This window comes from Melanotaenia boesemani, chromosome 5 (assembly GCF_017639745.1).
Source record: "Melanotaenia boesemani isolate fMelBoe1 chromosome 5, fMelBoe1.pri, whole genome shotgun sequence".
Taxonomy (NCBI): Eukaryota; Metazoa; Chordata; class Actinopteri; order Atheriniformes; family Melanotaeniidae; genus Melanotaenia; species Melanotaenia boesemani.
The window spans coordinates 34,012,394-34,030,330 of NC_055686.1; the positions used below are offsets into that span (position 1 = coordinate 34,012,394).

Sequence of the window (17,937 nt, forward strand, 5' to 3'; positions counted from 1 at the left end):
ATGAACACATACTCTGGTTGTAAAAATAGATCTTTTGTTTTCCTGCCTGTGTTTTGGTGTTTGCAGATCAATGGGAATGTCCCCGTGGCAACACAGTGTTTGCAGACTGCAGCTTGTATTATTAACCAGCTCAGTGCACACTTGAGGCTATTTTTGACCCTCGTTAGTATGTGTGTGTATTCATAATGCTCTTGCAAAATCATGAGTAACACAGTGGATGATCCTCTGTAAGACTTCCCTGAACTGCATGTGCTTGATCTTTCCACACATACAGCCTGTAAGCCAGCTGATAGTTGGCCTTGTGTTAAACTGCTCTATGGCCTTAGCTGTAACGGTTGACTGTCACATGGCCTCGCCTCCCTATGGCCCTACACCACACTCTTGAAGCAAAAGAACGCCACACTCATTAGATACCATCTGACAAATGCTACACAAGCGCATTGTCACAAGGTTGTCAGGCCATTTCCATTTCTTTTGGACCCACCCCCCCACCCCTTCTTTATTTATTTATTTTAAACCTGCACACTCTCTTTTCCACTAATCTGCCTTGGTCACAACATTAGTAGCAAGGCCAGCTGTCACCCCTGTGGTTATTTTCCCAGGCTACAGATCCACATCCATGCCCTGTTGACTATCAGTATATTATAATTTGGTATAGATCCACCAATCTTCCAGTTTCCATCACTCCGTTCCTCAAGTCAGGCCACATGTCATGTGCATGTCATTGCCACCAGCATAGTGACACTAAATATAGCCTAATTGAGGTTGACCTCAAAAGAAGCTTTGCCTGAAATGTTTCTTGTTCAGCTCTGAGTTTGTATGTTTCATTGTCTAAATATTTAGTTTTTCTCTTCAGGAATATGAAACGAAGAGTGGCAGAGCTGGACCTGGCAACCCAACATCTCCCAGGCAGGGCGTGAGGAAAAACCTGGACTTTGAGCCTCTCTCCACCACCGCACTGATACTGGAGGACAGACCTGCGTATGTAACACACACAATCACAAAATCTTGCTCGTTCTTACTACCAGTCCAATTCTTCTGTTTTCCTCTCATTCCTTCAGTTTTTTTTTTGTTTGTTTTGGTCTGGTTGCTGTGTTGTGCCAAACAAATTTGCTTTGTCAAGGGGAGCTTTACGGCTCCTCTTAATTTTTTAGAATTACAAAATTTACCTGACCAGAGGAGACGGAAAAAAAAAGGAGATGCATGAAGAGAAAAGAAAGAGGAGAGATACAACAGATAGAAGGCAACAACCCTTAAATCCAAACAAACACCAACCTACTGCTACACCTGTACAGAAACACAGAGAATTTCCTACGGCTTTTACAGAAAAAACAATGATGACAATCATCATGAGCACAAAACCAAAACAAAAAACAAACATGTATTACAGCAAAAACCAGAGTACCAGAAAAAAAACACACAACAAACCTAAACAACAAACAGCTCTTAGTGTATAAACCCACAGGGACTGTGTCAGATGCAGAATAGAATAGAATAGAATTGAAATACTTTATTAATCCCTTTGGAGAGTCCTCAGGGAAATTTGGGAATACGAGGACTCAAAGATGAGTGTGATTGTGCAAATGCGGCCACACCTCAACAAAGGCAGAGACCTGGACGATTAGCAGCAATACCGGAGTACGAACCCATGCCACCCCGTCACCAAGACGACGGAACCGGCAAAAGAAGGCCCCAGCCACAGCCCCCTGTTGCCACTAGGCACAGGCCCTGGCGGACCAGATCAGCAGCCGCCAACTCCACGGGGACCAGCAATCCAGGACAGGCAGAGTGCAGGGCCCAGGGCCCGAAGAGCCTGAAAGCCACCCCGCCCCCCCCCCCCCCCCCAAGCCAGAAGGCCTGCACAAGCCCAGGAGGGCCAGTCCTCCAGACGACCACCTGGTGTTGACCAGCACTCGCCCCAGTGTTCCAGTCACATACTCCATGAACCAGGGCACCATCTTCCTCTCATTCCTTCTTCATCAGCTCTTCTTTTCTGCCAGATCATTAAACATCTTCCAGTATTTTTCCAGCTTATTCTCTTTCATCCTGTTTGTATTACACTTGGTGAAAGAGAAGCACTACTGAAAGTTTAATGGGCCTCCCTGAGCCTAGTTTCATTACTTTTTCCTCTTTCTCTCTACCATTTTATATTGTTGCAGTCAAACAGACTCCTCTCTGAAGTGCATTTTATTTAGAGCTGCTTTCTTGCAGCACAACTCGACAGAATGAAGATCAGCAACTTTCTCTGGACATCAGTTTATTTTACCTCCATCAGATGTGTGCTGATGCAGATTTTTCTTTAAGCTAAATTAACTGTGTTTCATCTAATATACTAACATCGTTAGCGTGAAATATGTCAGGAGTTCTTTACCTTCTTTACCTTGGAGCCCAGTTTAAAATAATAAATGAAATAAAATGTATATTCTATTTATTCAAATAAAAAATGTTTAAGTTAACAGTTGAAGGACTTTCCAAAGCTCTTTTTTTGGATGATGACTGGCTTTTGTTCTGTTTTCTGTCCAGATGACCCCACTCTGCTTCAGTAATGTTGAGGTCTGGGTTCTGGGGAGGATTCTTCCTCCGTCAGACCTGTTGCTACTGATTTTCTGTCCAGTTCTTGTCATGTAGCATACCTCAGCCTTTTCTCCCTGTTTTCCTTTAACTTCTTGACAGCCATCGTTTCCATGGAGACCATTTCTGATGAAATTTCAGCCACCTTTGACTGAAGCTCCGGATGCATCTCTGCATCCTGCGTCAGGTCTTTGCTGGATTTGTTCTCATTTCTTAAGGACATCGTTTTCAGATCCTGTTCATCTGCTGTAGAAAGCTGCTTTTGGTCTCACACTTCTCCTTTCATGAGTTTCTGAACTACACACTGCATGCCATGCTGAGATATGCAGAGTGTTTGGGAATCAATTTGTTGCTATATCAATACAAATTTGGTATTTTGCATAGATGCGACTAAAGAAATGGGAACTAATTATGTGTTTTTATGAGCAACAAAATACCTTAAGATACAATTAAAACTGGATTTCTGCTAAGTTGTGTGTTACAGCAGACTCACCTCTTGAGTTAGCAGCCTTTTTATGCTTGAATGATTATTAGGTCAGGGTAGCTTGACGACAACAAAAACACATTCCTTAGAAAAAGTTCAGATACAAGGTCTTGGCTAAAAATGAAAGAAAAAGCAGTGAATGTCCAAAAAAAGCCGTGGAAGACCTGAACTCTCCCTGAAGATTGCTTTAAACTATGAATATGTTGGCATCATTTTGAAGTTTTACAGGATGTACATGCAGTAATAAAAGTTATTAATCTGTTGTCGGAGTCACTTTTAGCTGCTAACCACATTTATCGACACCAGGAGTGGAAACAGAACACATCAATCAGGAGGTTAGTCAGTCGGAGTTTCATTTTCATATCTAAAAAAGAAAACTTATTACAGTAAGTAAAAAGTCATTTCCCCATGTGGCAAATGTGTCACCTCATATCTGGAGCCTGGACTCAAAGTGAAACCTCATAAAATAAACTTTTAATCTTTACTTTGTAGATCTTTATCTCACGGGGCTGCTTGTTCAGACGTAATCTGATCGGATCGGATCGGATTGGATCAAATCTTGAAAATGGGTTGTTCAAAAGAGAAAGCCAGATTCCGAAGTTGGATTGGATCACGTAATCAGATCCTGGTTGTTATCCGGATAAAACCCTCAGTTTGTGTTGTTCAATACTTCTGAGTAGGATCCGGATAACTTTGATCCAAGAAAACAGGATTAGCCTGATCCCAACAGAGGGCAGGATTACAGGGCGGATTTCAGGAGGAAACTGCGGTAAAACCTCAGATTTAAACAAATAATAGTATCTCTGTAGTCAGTGTATATGCTAATATGTTGCACCTGGCTTGTTTAACTGTTACAGGGATAAGGTAGATAAAGTAGCATAGGCTGCCTATCAGCCTGTCAGCTTAGTACAGCAGCAATAAAACAACATTAACTCGTCCCCGTGAAATAAGCTCAGAGGGATATGTCAGCAAAAACAAATATAGTAATCCATGTTCCTGTCGCTGCATATTCAGGGAAGAACCTGTCACGAATAATGGCTAACAATTGCATCCTCACTACACGTCCAGTCAGTCTCTCTTTCTGACAGGATGCCAGAGGTTGGTCCGGCTCCTCACCATGAGGCTCCGGTGTGTAATTAACATTGTCACAGGGGAACATCGCGCCTTTGTGAAGACCTTTCCAGAATATCCACAATGTAGTTGTTAACGGATTAGTTTTATATTTGTTGTGGCTCCGATTGGAAGTCATACAATTACACATAGAAGTGAATGTTCATGATTTCCTGTGTGTTGTCGCAAAGTGAAACTTACGTAAAGTAACCCCGTACCGGCTCTTCTACCTGTTCTTCACATATCAAGAAGCCCACATTGTTTTAGGCTATGTCCACATGGCACAGAAGCCGGTTCAGGTGGGAAAACGGTGGCAAAAACTACCCCACATCCTCTCAACATCCCCACGACACTGCTGTAGTACATACTACAAGCTGTGGGGGTGCTAAAGAGTAACACTCCAAAGCTAGAGCAAAACAAGGCTTGCACAGATAAAGGCTCACTGCGTGTTGCAGGAAGTTCACATCGGAAGCAGAGAAGAGAATAAAGCTGAGGATTCACTGCAAAGCAAAAGAGAAACATTTCTTTGGACTAATAAAGAAGTTGAGCTGCTTCTTCAAAAAATGCTTGACTATAAAGCATAAAGACTTGAGGAAGGGTGGATTGGGAATCGGCGCATGTTCATCACATTGACGTCATATCCTCGAGTTGTGCGGCTTCTCTGTACGCACAGTACAGCAGACGGTAGAGGACTCAAACCGATCCACTTCATGGCTTCAGACATGCTCTGTTTCATGGAGGCTAATCCCTGGCTTCGTGGAGATGAAAGGGTGATTTGCTAAAATACTTTTGCGGTTTTGCTGCAATCCGGCGTCGTGGGGAAGGCCCCTTAAATGCTGGTTATCTGGATTTGGTAATCCTGAAAAAACGGAATTCTGGATCAGTACATTTTTTGAACAACCGGCCCATGACTGTAGGTGTGATGTTATTCAGCTGCTGTTTTTAGTTAAGAGTAACTTTAGTGTTTAGTTATTTCAGACACACACTTGAACTGCTTTTAAACTCCAACTTTAGTGCAAACATTCAGCTCGTTCTGTTGGGACGTCACTTTGCAAACATAATAAAGTTACTGGACCAAACCTGTGATACACCACAAGCTTGCTCATCTCATCATGAATAATGCAGGTGAAGCTCAGAGAGCACATAGCTGCTAACCTATTTTATGCATGTATGTGTGTTACAGAAATCTGCCTGCCAAGCCTGCAGAGGAGGCCCAGAAGCACAGACAGCAGTATGAAGAGATGGTGGCCCAGGCCAAGAAGAGAGGTGAGGTTTACTGGGACCTTCTTATCTTACTCAGATTTAGTTTCTGTTTTCCCCTATTTTCATCCTTAACCTCCTCTTTTCTGTAGAAATGAAGGAAGCTCAGAGAAGGAAGAAGCAGCTGGAGGATCGATGTAAGCTTGAAGAGAGCATCGGTACAGCAGCCCAAACCTGGAACCAAGAGATTCTACCAAACTGGACTACGTTGTGAGTTCAGCACCAGAAAGACTTATTTCACACAGGGATTTTTTTCTGATTTTTAGCACACATCGGCCACTTTATTAGGTACACCAGTTGATAGTTACACAACTGACTAATCAGCCAATCCCATGGCAGCAGCTCATGACAGACATGTTAAAGATAATTTGCTGATGTTAGGGGAGAGAACGCAAGGCCAATGCTTCATTAAGCTGCCTAAATAACAAGGGCACACACCTTTTACAGTCAGCAGCTAGTTGTACTCAGTGTTGCCAACTTAGCGACTTCATCGCTATATTTAGCGAGTTTTCACTTGCCTTTAGCGACGTTCTTTTTTTTTTCTCAAAAAAGCGACTAGCGACAAATGTAGTGACTTTTCCTGGTGATATTGGAGACTTTTGGAGACTGAGCGTATAGTTTACTCTTCAATGAGGACTGGGTGCTGCAGACTCCTCCCCTGTCCAGAAGAGGCTTGTTCCTCACGCTGCAGCAGCATTCAGAGCAGGAGATGATCGCCTCTGTTTCATGACCTGGCTGAAAATGAAACGTACAAAGCTGCTGCTGGATGATCCCTCGCTGGCTTACTATCACATAATAATGTCTATTAATGAAGAGTGTGGACATAAATATTCAAAAAGTTAACTGTTCTGACATATTGCAGACTCCTAATTTAAAAAAAAAAAACAAATTACACTTAGAAAAATTTTACTTAAAAACAAAGAAAATTTAATTTTATGTTTTTGCTGTTCTAAACATTTTTAGGTTGTCTTTTCATCAATTTTTCCCTTTCTCACGACATCCCTCTTCACGGTAGTACTTAGTGATGGGATGTTCAGCTCTTTTCAGAGAGCCGGCTCTTTTGGCTCCCGAACGGCTCTTTTGCATCTTTTGTAGCTCCATAATTTACATTAACTTCTCAAAAATTAATGTAAATGTTTTTGTTTTTTTTGTATTATTTATCATCTATTCTAATTTAAAGTTTAATTTTTCACTAAAAGTTGTTGCCACATACTTTGCTTAAAATTGGTGCAATAAAAATACATGTTTTTCCAAACACGGTGAATAATCGTTATTAATAATCGTGATTACAATATTGATCAAAATAATCGTAATCATTACTTTGGTCATAATTGTGCACCCTAATTCGAATCAACATTCAGATGGTAGGGTCAGTATTTGGTGAAAACCACAAGGAAACATGGATCCATCCTGCCTTCTATCAACGGTTCAGGCTGTTAGTGGTGGTGTAATGGTGTGGAGGATGTTTTCTTGGCACACTTGAGGTCGCTTAGCATGGTTTGAACATCACAGCCCACCTGAGTATTGTAGTTGACTAAGCCCCCCCTCTATAGACGGACATCCATGTTAGCTAGGAAATGATTTCTTATGAACAGGATTGTATGAACACATTTTTTGTAATAGAACTAATGTGGATTTGTTGGATTAAAATTAATCGGCTTGAAATGATTATTTCTGTAAAGTGCTTTGAGTTGACTTTGTTGTGAATTGGTGCAATAAAAATAAAGCTGAACTGTATTGAATTATGATCTTCTGATGGCTACCATCAGCAGGCTATGCACCATGTCACAAAGCTCAAACCATCTCCGACTCCTTTCTTAAACATGACAATGAGTTCACTGTACACCCAGTGGCCTCCCCAGTCACCAGATCTCAATCCTGTAGAGCAGCTGTGGAATGTGGGGGAACGGGAGATTCTCATCATGGATGTGCAGCAACTGTGTGATGTTGTCATGTTAATATGGAGCAAAATCTCTGAGGAAGGTTTCCAACCTGTTGTTCAATGTATGGCACCAAGAATGAAGGCAGCTCTGGAGGAAAAAGGAGTCCAGCCTGGTAAAAGCAAAGTGGACCTAATAAAGAGGCCAGTGATTGCATATCTACAGGAAACGACAAAGTACTGTATTTTAAGTACCATGGGTCTTTTGAGGCTGAAGGTTAAAAAGCAGCAGGTTTCCTTTAAGAAGCTCATGTGATCAGATTAAATTCTCAAACTTAGTTCAGCCTCCACAGAGACATGTCTCCAGCAGAGATGCCACAACTTAAATCTGCCATGAATCTGTTCATTAAGAGAAATTTAACATACAAATGAGTTGCTGTGGAGATTAAAATCTAAAGTACATTTTCCAAGCAAATGACCTTCAGTACTTCACCATGTGTGGCTTTCTGTGTAACCTGTTTAACAAGCGCAGTTCCTACATTTTAATGATGGCAGTGTCCAAACTAGTCATACTAGTAATACTTGGTATTAACTAATCTTTTGTGATTTTCCTTTTTTTTAATTCTCACGATGTCTAACAATGCTGTTAAAATCTCTTCAAACGATGATAATTGTTAGACTAATGTGACTCCACCAGGCTGTTTTGTTGTTGTCTCTTTAATGCCACAATACAAGTTGTGCAACATGGTTTAAATATAACACAAGAACTAGAAGAGAGATGGGTGGAGGTGAGCTTTACTTGTAGACATTTCCTGCACTTCACGTAGAGTCTGTGAACGCTGCAGTGGAGGAGATGACTGCCACCATGTGGCCTTGTTTGATATTTAAATATGATGGCTTCAAATTTTACCACAGTATCAACCAGGCTGACATGTTTGCTCTTCTGAGCACTCAACCCACTTGTCACCCTGCTGCAGGTGTACATCTCGACGGGTGAGGGACCTCTGGTGGCAGGGCATCCCCCCAAGTGTCAGAGGCAAAGTGTGGAGCCTGGCGGTGGGCAACGAGCTCAACATCACACACGGTACGTGGGAATGAATCAGTATGTTTACGCATGTTATTTAGAAACTGAACCTCATGAAATCTCTCACTAAAGTCATTTTTTCAACTTGCATTCTGACTTAAAACACACCAGCTTGGCCATTTCCTTCTTTTAGCATTAAAGCTCCATTAAATTGCTGACAACCGCGAGCGCTTTTGCTTATTTTGTTAACAGTTTCTCAGGAACAGTAGTGTGTAACTCTGTGGAGTAAATTGTGATGGATAACTTACCTTTTATGTATTCTAAGGACGTTTATTCAGGCATTCATATCCTGTCCAGGATGTTTCCAATCCAAAAAACAACATGTAGTGTTTATTCAGAGACTATACAGTAAATCTACAAGTTATCCATGATAAAACCATAACTTATCACATTTTTGTCATTTAAAAAAACAGGCCCCTATCACAATTATGTCGCCATGATACCTCTATTTTGACCCAGAAATGATTATAAAACCACTTCCTGTCAAACTTTCCACCAATCAGAGAGCTTAAATTAATGATAATGTTCAATCAAGAGCAGCCAAAGATCAACAAGTTAGCAGAAAGTTATATGTGTGTCTGAAAAGAACAAAAATAATGCTCTTCTGTGGCTGGACTAAAGCCAAAAAGATGGTTTTGATGCACGGTGGCACCAAAAGCCGGCTGAGTTGGAGTTGGTTTTATGAGGATAGCAGGTAAATAGTAGCATAAATAACTGTAAATGGCAAAAACCAGCTAGAGGAAAATGTTCAATTATGTAAATAGTTTTTGTTGTGTGTTTGTTTCAACGGCAATATTTTTTCTTCTAAAAGCCAAGACATGAGAGAATGATGTGCAGATGAGAAAAGGCTTGGTCACTGTTAATCTGTGTGTTAAGTACTGATTTTTTCAATAACGGAAACACATACCCATAAGAAAACGACAAAAAAACAAAAAAAAAAAGGTTTGCTTGAGGCTACCCTGAAAAAATTTTCTGTATGTTCACTGTGCTTGAAAGAATTGAACATTTTTTACATAAAAATAAGCAAAACAGGTGGATAAAAATAGCAAAAAAACAAAAAAAGGCTTGGAGTTTTAGGAGTCAATAAAAAAACATCTCTGTGCTGATTTCCTGTCCCATCATAATATTTACATACCAAACCATAACCTCGATCCTTAATCCAAATTTCATTGACGTTAGTCTGGTTCCACCTCTGGAACTGTGTACACCGATTTTATATCCCCACAGGATGAGTTGTAGTCACACTCCACACAGACAAGTGTAGTAATTTGTACTTGTGTGTGTAATTGAATCAGTGGCAGTAAAATGGAGAGAACTGGGAGGATCCAGATTAAAAAGGAACACGGTCCACTGATTCCCTCAGTACGGGAGACAATGAGCAGCATTTCAATCAGTTCTGAGATTAGACACACACACACACACTGAGGAGTCATTCTTCTCCTGCTAAAAGATCACCAACTTTAATTCATCAGTCCCTGCACTCTGTATGTTTGAGTGTGTGTTTTTCCTACATTGTGGGGACCAGTACCTGACTGCACACCTACATACGGGGACCTCTTTAAACATGGGGACGGCAATTTTGTTCCGATATGTACAAAGTGATGTTTGAAGGTTAAGACTTGGTTTTAGGGTCAGGGTTAGACTTGGTTTATGGTTGGGTTTAGATTAAAGATTAGAGATGCTCTCACATGCAGACTGCTGAGCTGGAGTGCTCTGCTTTGTGCTACTCATCCTTTTCAAGAAAGCTACAGTTCTGCATATCAGAACAAATTCACACTGTTCAATAACTTCAAGGTTTCCAATCATTTCATAAGCAGCAGTTAAGTGACATTTAGGTGAATATACTATAAGTTGAGCTGTTTTATTACTGCTACAGTCCTTCTACCACTTGTACTAGCATTCCTGTTACCTTTGAGGTCCCTTTGCACTTTTGAGGCTCTGAGATCTGATTTTAATCTTTATGCTCCCTGAGTCTCATAGAAAAACAAAAAAGACAGATTTGAGGCAAAGAAACAATAATTTAAAAAAAGAGTCTGGTTGTTCCACAAACAAGAAGTTATTTATTGTAACTGTGCCAGTTATTTAACCGTAGTCAGATTAATCTCTAACTCTTATAGATCATTAAACCTCTGCCTGTGCAACTACTGAAATCTCCAAAAATCTCACTACTTCTACAACTTCTACACACTGGAAGCATGCTGGAAGTTTTTAATTTTTATTATTTTAATTGAATTTGATTATTTTATTTAAATTCATGACATTTTTTTATTTAAGTTCATCCATCCATCCATCCACACTGACCTTACCAGATCCTCTTTTTTTCCCTAACTATATTAGTTTCTATCTATTTGTACTGCTAGGGCAGTCATGCAGCTGCCTAAATGTTATCTAAGATTCTGCAGACTTAAATATTTTTCTGAAATTGGTAGAGCTCACTTTTCTTGGTTAAACTTCCAGGTAAAATAGAATTCGTGCATCAGTCAAAATCCTTCAAACAATTTTTATACAAGGAGGTCAGTGCTAATTAGGATTAATGTAAACAATAAAAATTGTATTCATATCTAAAGATAAAAAGAATATTATCAAGAAAGGGCTGACAAGTGTTGACATAATGTAAAATTGTTGGGAAGCTGTGAGGTGATCCAGAATCAGAGGACTTGTGATTTATATCTAAATATTATTTGATGTATTTTACTAACTTTATTTATTGATATACAGTTGTATATATTTTTATATTTATAGGTTTTTTTTAGTTTTTTGTTATTGTTTTTAGTTTTTTACCTTTATTTTATCTGCTGCTGTGTTAAAAACTTTGTAACATTTGTTTAGAAAAGTGCAATTTAAAAAATGTCATTAAATTTTTTCCTTTCCCAATCAAAGTATCTTTTATCCCCACTGTTGTCTCACCGCAACAGCCTGAACGGTTTCTGTTACCATGTACATGATAAGTTATCTCTAACACGTCCCAGTATGTGAAATATTAGTTTCTTATCTGAGCTGAGCCTACGTAAAGCTTCCTGCAGGCGTCATCAGTCTGCTGGTGTTGAGCATGCTGAAATAAGATCAAGGCCACCAGCTTGGTTACATCTCACAGGGCTCATTACTCGGATGTCGTCACTAGAGGGCAGCCACAGGTCCCAGCTAAGGCTGGGCCTTCCAGCGCTCTGCAGAGAAACAAATGTCTTCTGAAATGAAGGGAGATGTTTCCTTTAATCACCTATTGTGTTGCTGCTGCAGAGTACTTTCATAACCTGAGGTGGTGTCTGTCCAGTCATCATGTTCTCCCCCTCCTCCTCCTTTCTCTCATATTGATTTTACTTTGTCCCTGCAGAGCTGTACAGCATCTGTCTCGCCCGGGCAAAAGAGAAGTGGAAGACCACAGCAGCTCCCAGCACAGACACTGAAACTGAAGGTAAAGGTTAACTAAAAACTCTGGCCTTCACTTTTGACTGTAACTTTATCTCCCAGGCTTATTTTCTGTTTAACATGATGCCACGTCTTCCAGATGTTTCAGGTTCTTCAGACCGGGAATCGAGCCTTGAGCTGATCAAGCTGGACATCTCAAGGACTTTCCCACAACTCTGCATCTTCCAGCAGGTCAGTAAGAGACGCCTGCACCTAAATTTATGTTTCTAATTCAAGAAAAAGTCAGAATGTTAGGCACAGGAACAGAGCTCAGACTGGAAGATAAAGGAAAAGGTGTGTTAGCATGGGTGTTTTCTTGTTTGGCTTAATTTATTCCTTTATTGATCATCAGGGCGGGCCGTACCATGATGTGCTGCACAGCATTCTGGGAGCTTACACTTGTTACCGGCCGGACGTTGGCTACGTAAGTCCCTCTTACCATATCATGTCATGATACAAACATGATATACATGATTACGTATTTACAACCATGTAAAGACAAAAATGTCTTTTTTTTTTACAACCCTACTGATTTTTCTAGTTTTGAACATAATACACAACAAACAGTAATACAAACACAATATTAATTTATACGTACATGTTTACAGATTAAGCTCAATATAGTTCAATTAAATTGATGTTAAAATGATATGCCTATACATTCATATACCTAAAACTACAACAGCATTAAGAAAACTTCTTTTTTTATAATGAAGTTTACGATTGTTCCCAAAACTGACCATCAGAGTAAATGTTGCAGTGGAAATAATCAATAAATGGCTGTCTGGTTCTATAGAATTTTTTTTGAGTTTTTAAAATAGAAATCTTATTTTTTCCAGCTTCAAATATTAGATTTTAACAAGTTGGAGCTACGTGTTGTTTTCAGTTGAGTAAATCAATCTCCATCTAAGTATGCTGGTAAATGAAACCATACTTGAGTCAGTAATTTCAGTAACTACCACAGCTGCATCTACGTTAACCCTTTAAGACGTTTGCATTTCAGTGTTTGAATGCCTGTAGAATTGCAGCCAAATAAGATTGAGAAATAACTCCTTTTGCATATAAAAGCAGAGGAGTTAGACTTTCATATCACATTTCAGTGCTCCAGAGCGTTGTTTCCTTCCCTTACTGGGTCCTCAGAAACTTGGTAAAAAGTGCTCACTAAAAAGCATAATATGAGCCACTTTCTACATCAAAATATAAAATAAAAAAATTTGCAAGGATCTTGTCCAACCTTTTTATATTTATAATTTTGAGGGATACGGCTTTGACATTTCTGTATTTAGAAAAATATGTCTAAAATAAACAGCCTTCATTTTTTGTGGTTTACGTCACCTTTTTTTTTTTTTAGTAATTTGTTTAGTTTGTATAGACACATATACATAATATCAAAACATGGAATATGAGTGTTGTATTAATGTATAGCAAATTAAAATTCTCTACAAAACGGCACTAAAGAATGTAGAAATGTAAAAATGTGCTCCGTGGTAGGTTTTAAAGGGATTGTAGATCTGTGTGGGATATTTGAATGTGAAAGCTATTGTCCCAGTAATGGAAATCCTTTGGGTGACACCAGAACATGTGACCCAGTGATACTGGTCCACGTTTCTCCCATGGAGGGTCTATAAAGGGAAATATGTTAAAAAGCTTCTGTTTTGACCAATGGTGGTGCATTGTTCTTCATTAATCTGGAAAAACTTATATAACTGTTTATCACGGGGCACTTTTCCATCAGTGAATACATTTAATCAGGAAAAAAAAACTATCAGTGTAAACTTTATATTATGTTGTGGTTAAACCTGAAATATTATATGAGTTCTTCTGGATTAATATTTGCGTAATGGTTAAAATGGCAAAGCAAAAACTCCAGTATCCCACGTTACACCTCTGTTGTCTATAAATATCTAAAAAACAAAAGAAATTTACATTTTGTATGCGGTTGAGATGACTCAGTCTTACGAGTTACAGTTCAGCTAAATGGGAGGAGATGAGTGGATCTTTTTTTATGTGATTCTGCAATATTTTTACAGCTCCTTCTGATTCCTCAGGTGCATCACAGCTGTGATATTTTAAGTTAAAAATTAATTGAACTGACCCTCAATCATCTTTATCTAACAGATTATTGTGAAACACTTATGTAGCCAGTTTGTAAACAAAAAGCTGTGGTTGCTTGATTCTGGCTGAGGGACAATAATCTTGTTCTTATTGTTTATTTTGCTGTGTTCCCCCTTTTTTGACATTTATGTAAATCTGTGATAGTCTTATTATGTTTATTCATTTCTCTAAAAGACTGAACGGCAGATAATTGGGCTGCAAGTTGTACATAATAGAATTAACTTCTGTAAAATAGAAAAGTAACAATATATTGATTCAACGATTGAGCCAATCGCATCGATCCAAATGGAAAATATCAACCTGTTTGTAGGATGCAGTCAAAAAAAAAATAAATAAATAAAAAGTCAAATTGTTAACTTTTTTTCTAAGAACAAACAATTAATGAGGAAAATGTCAATATCCAACAGTGTGGTGTGTAACTATGATAAAGTCAGATTCTACTAGCTTGTTTAATTTAACCAAGTTATAAAATATTTGGTTTGAGACTAAATAGGAGTAAGGCGTACATCAGGGCTACTCAATTCAGTGCTACGAGGGCCCCAATCCAGCAGGTTTTCCATGTATCCCTGCACCAACACACCTGAGTCAAATTAGGTGGCTCTAACAGCCAATCAGGTTCTACACAATCACTCATTAATTTGACTCAGGTGTGTTGGTACAGGAATACATGGAAAACCTGATGGATTGCGGCCCTCGTAGGACCGAATTGAGTAGCGCTGGCGTACATTATATTCATTATATTTCAAGCAGCACTACACAACTTTCGTCTGATTTTCTGACTTTGGTGCCCCCTAATGGCGACAAATCCATCATCCGCCTTGCATCCTGTCTCTTCTCTGAGATCTACCGACTGTAAAAGTCCTTCTGATGTTGGCGCCCGTCTTTTACTGTCTTCTTCTGATGATGTCTTCTTGCATTTCTTTGCTGAATCAGCTGTCAGTTCACATCCAAGACACCCAATGTGTTGATATCCAGTTGCTGGTGGTTGAAGTGGGGCCATAAAGCAAAATGCAGCTATCATGTGATGCTTCATGGTCTGTCAGGCTGCTGAACACTAACAATATAGTAAATTGACCTTTTATTTTATTGGTTTTATTCATCACTGCCCTCTGTAATATTGTCTACATATATATTGGATTTTGTATGACTGATATTATAGTTTTTGCTTTGATATTCACATATGATTTTATTGTTAGTGTTCATTGTGTGTACTGTCAGTGGCAGCTACCTACATTTTCGTCATGCCTTCCTGTATGATAAAGTTATTATTTCAGGCTGGAACACAGTCATGAAGTGCATTTCCTCAGCTTTCAGACGCTGCAGGGCAAAGACGGCTCCATGAATGTACATAGCAAACGTCAGTGTGCCATAAAAACCAGTCAGACGCTCAGTTTTTAGGTTGGAAAGTTGCGTAGTATTGCTTTAATATGGAAAAACAATGCAATTCTTTCAGTTTTGTTTTCCATGGCGTGAACATTTTGAAGCTCAACACAGAAAATGTGGCGTTGTATATTTATGTTAAAAGAACTGATTAAACTTTAAAAAAATGGATTTTGATATTTTAGTTGATTTTTGTGATTTGATGTGAAAAGTGATAAATCAGAATGTTATATCATCACATACTGATCTCTGGATCCTGAATCGGATTGAAATGGGATTGTGGCTGATTGGCAACATTGATTATTTTTCCACTGAATCGATTTACTATCATATTTTGATCAAACCCAGTGAAGTTAATGGTTGACCATTATGTTTTTTATAGAGGTAGAAAACACAAGTAGGACTTCTGTTTGTGTTGATTAAACAGCAAAGAAACATGATGATTATTAAGAAGAGTTTTAAATCCATTGTAATTAGTGCCAAAATCAGCTTCTTCATTTTCAGATTTAATTGACGAATACATAATTGATATATTAATTTATCTTATCATAATTTTCCCAAGCCTTGTCGGTCTCCACTACACACCCATTTCTGTTGTCTGTAGGTGTTGGAAACCCTAAAATATTTTCCTTCCATCCACCATTTTTCTTCATGTCATGGAGACTTGCTAACCTTTTCTGACTTTCGCTCGACGTCTGACCTTGCCAGTGTTTACCTTTGTGTAACTAAACTCTGGAAGCTGAAACTGGCTTTAAAAACATCACTTTTTACAGAATTAGTGAGCTGATTGAGAAGCGACTGCTGGTCTCGAATGTTTTTACGTCACATTGCATCAGTTGAGATTGTGTTGCAGTTTTAAACCCTGCTTTTAGATGCTTTGTCTGCCTTCATGCTCCCCACCGCAGCCCTACACTGCTGGTTAAACAAGGGTTGAGATGAGTGTGACTTCCTGCAATGACCCCAACCCATTAGTGCAAACACACATGTGCATTCACCTCTGCAAGCAGGTTTCTGTGTCTGAGACTTTCTTTCCAGCTTGCACTTTTTACCATTACATATAGGAAACTTTTCAGAGGCAGCGTTCGTCTCTTACAGGTATAAGCTGGTTGACACTTTTTCAGTTTCACACACCAACTTCACCACACCGTTCTATACATAGATGCACTAACACCTCTGTATGTTGTGTAGTAATACAAACCGTGTGTGTGTTTGGTTGTGCGTTCAGGTGCAGGGAATGTCCTTCATCGCAGCAGTGCTGACCCTGAATCTGGACACGGCCGACGCCTTCATAGCTTTTGCCAACCTGCTCAACAAGCCCTGTCAGATGGCCTTCTTCAGAGTCGACCACAGCCTTGTCAGTACACACACACAATACACACATTACCCGTTTCATCTGTATCATTTCTTTTCATTTGACATTTTTTGAGTGGGTTTATGCCGATCTAAAAAAAAAAAAAACAAAAAAAAAAACATTAACCCTTAAAACTCCACTAGATCGCTGGCGCTGAGCGCTATTGTTTTATTGTGCACAGTTTATTAAGAACGGTAGTGTATAGCTCTTTGGGGTAAATTGTTATGGATAGATTACCCTCTAGGAAGTTTTCCAGGCATTCATATCCCATCCAGGATGTTTACAATCCAGCTGCAAAATGTAGTGTTTAGAGACTTTATATGGTAAGGCCACAGTGGAGCTGGTTTTATGAGGATAGAAGGTAAATATTAGCATAAATAGCTGTAAATGGCAATATGTAAATAGTGGTTGTGTTAATGCCAGTATTTTTTCTCCTCTAGAGAAAATGATGTGCAGATGAGAAAAGGCTTGGTCACTTTTGAGCTGTGTGTTGTTTCTACAAAGTACCGGCTGTTCCAATTCCAGTTAACTAGAAAAACTTAATTTAGTACTTTTTACAGTTTCCACCTCTTTAATGTTTAATGAATCTATTAGTTACAGTAAAATATCACAAAACAACCACATCTGTCTGTCAGAGCCCATCATCACCATCATCATCATCACCATCATCTAAAACCAAAGACACTCAGGCTGATCATTTTTCAGATGCTTCTCTGTTTTGTCTGTACATGAGTGTTTTAACTTCCTCCAACATTGTGACAACACAATAATCAGATATTATTTCCCATCATCCTCTCTGCTGCCTGTTTCATTGCTCTGCAGTCATTTCTACACATGACTCAGTAACAGTGTGGTTTTTGTGTATGCTTCTCTCTAAGACCACCTCTTCTTCTCCACAGATGTTGACGTACTTTGCAGCATTTGAAGTGTTCTTTGAAGAAAATCTACCAAAGCTCTTTGCACATTTCCAGAAAAACAACCTGACCCCTGATATTTATTTAATCGACTGGTGAGTCTATGTTTGTCTCAAACATTTTTACTTTATTTCCATAATTTAGAGTTAAATAACTCTAAAAACTTGGTGATCACCCCTTTTAATTAGTTGCCATTTTGTCAGTTTACTGTTGGAGAGATGAAGAGGCATCTGCTCTCCGCCTTCATGCAGAGTGCACTTTGTACTCCATCCTGTTGAAGAGCTACAGCTATAGTTACTGTGTGTTTCTGAGAAGACAGGAAGGGCTGATGTGTAGACAGGGTCTGTTTCAGTGGGCTCTATAGTTATAGTGGAAATTTCTATT

At 39.1% G+C, this 17,937-nt stretch overlaps 1 protein-coding gene across 1 annotated transcript in view; it reads left to right on the forward strand.

Moving 5' to 3' along the window:
• Nucleotides 1–17,937, forward strand: part of tbc1d14 (TBC1 domain family, member 14) — a 51,248-nt gene that overhangs the window by 28,934 nt on the left and 4,377 nt on the right. Inside the window, 9 exon segments of the mRNA XM_041984837.1 lie at nt 857–981; nt 5,349–5,431; nt 5,518–5,635; nt 8,282–8,388; nt 11,720–11,800; nt 11,894–11,985; nt 12,146–12,217; nt 16,514–16,642; nt 17,539–17,648. Coding sequence (XP_041840771.1) covers nt 857–981; nt 5,349–5,431; nt 5,518–5,635; nt 8,282–8,388; nt 11,720–11,800; nt 11,894–11,985; nt 12,146–12,217; nt 16,514–16,642; nt 17,539–17,648 — 917 coding nt within the window.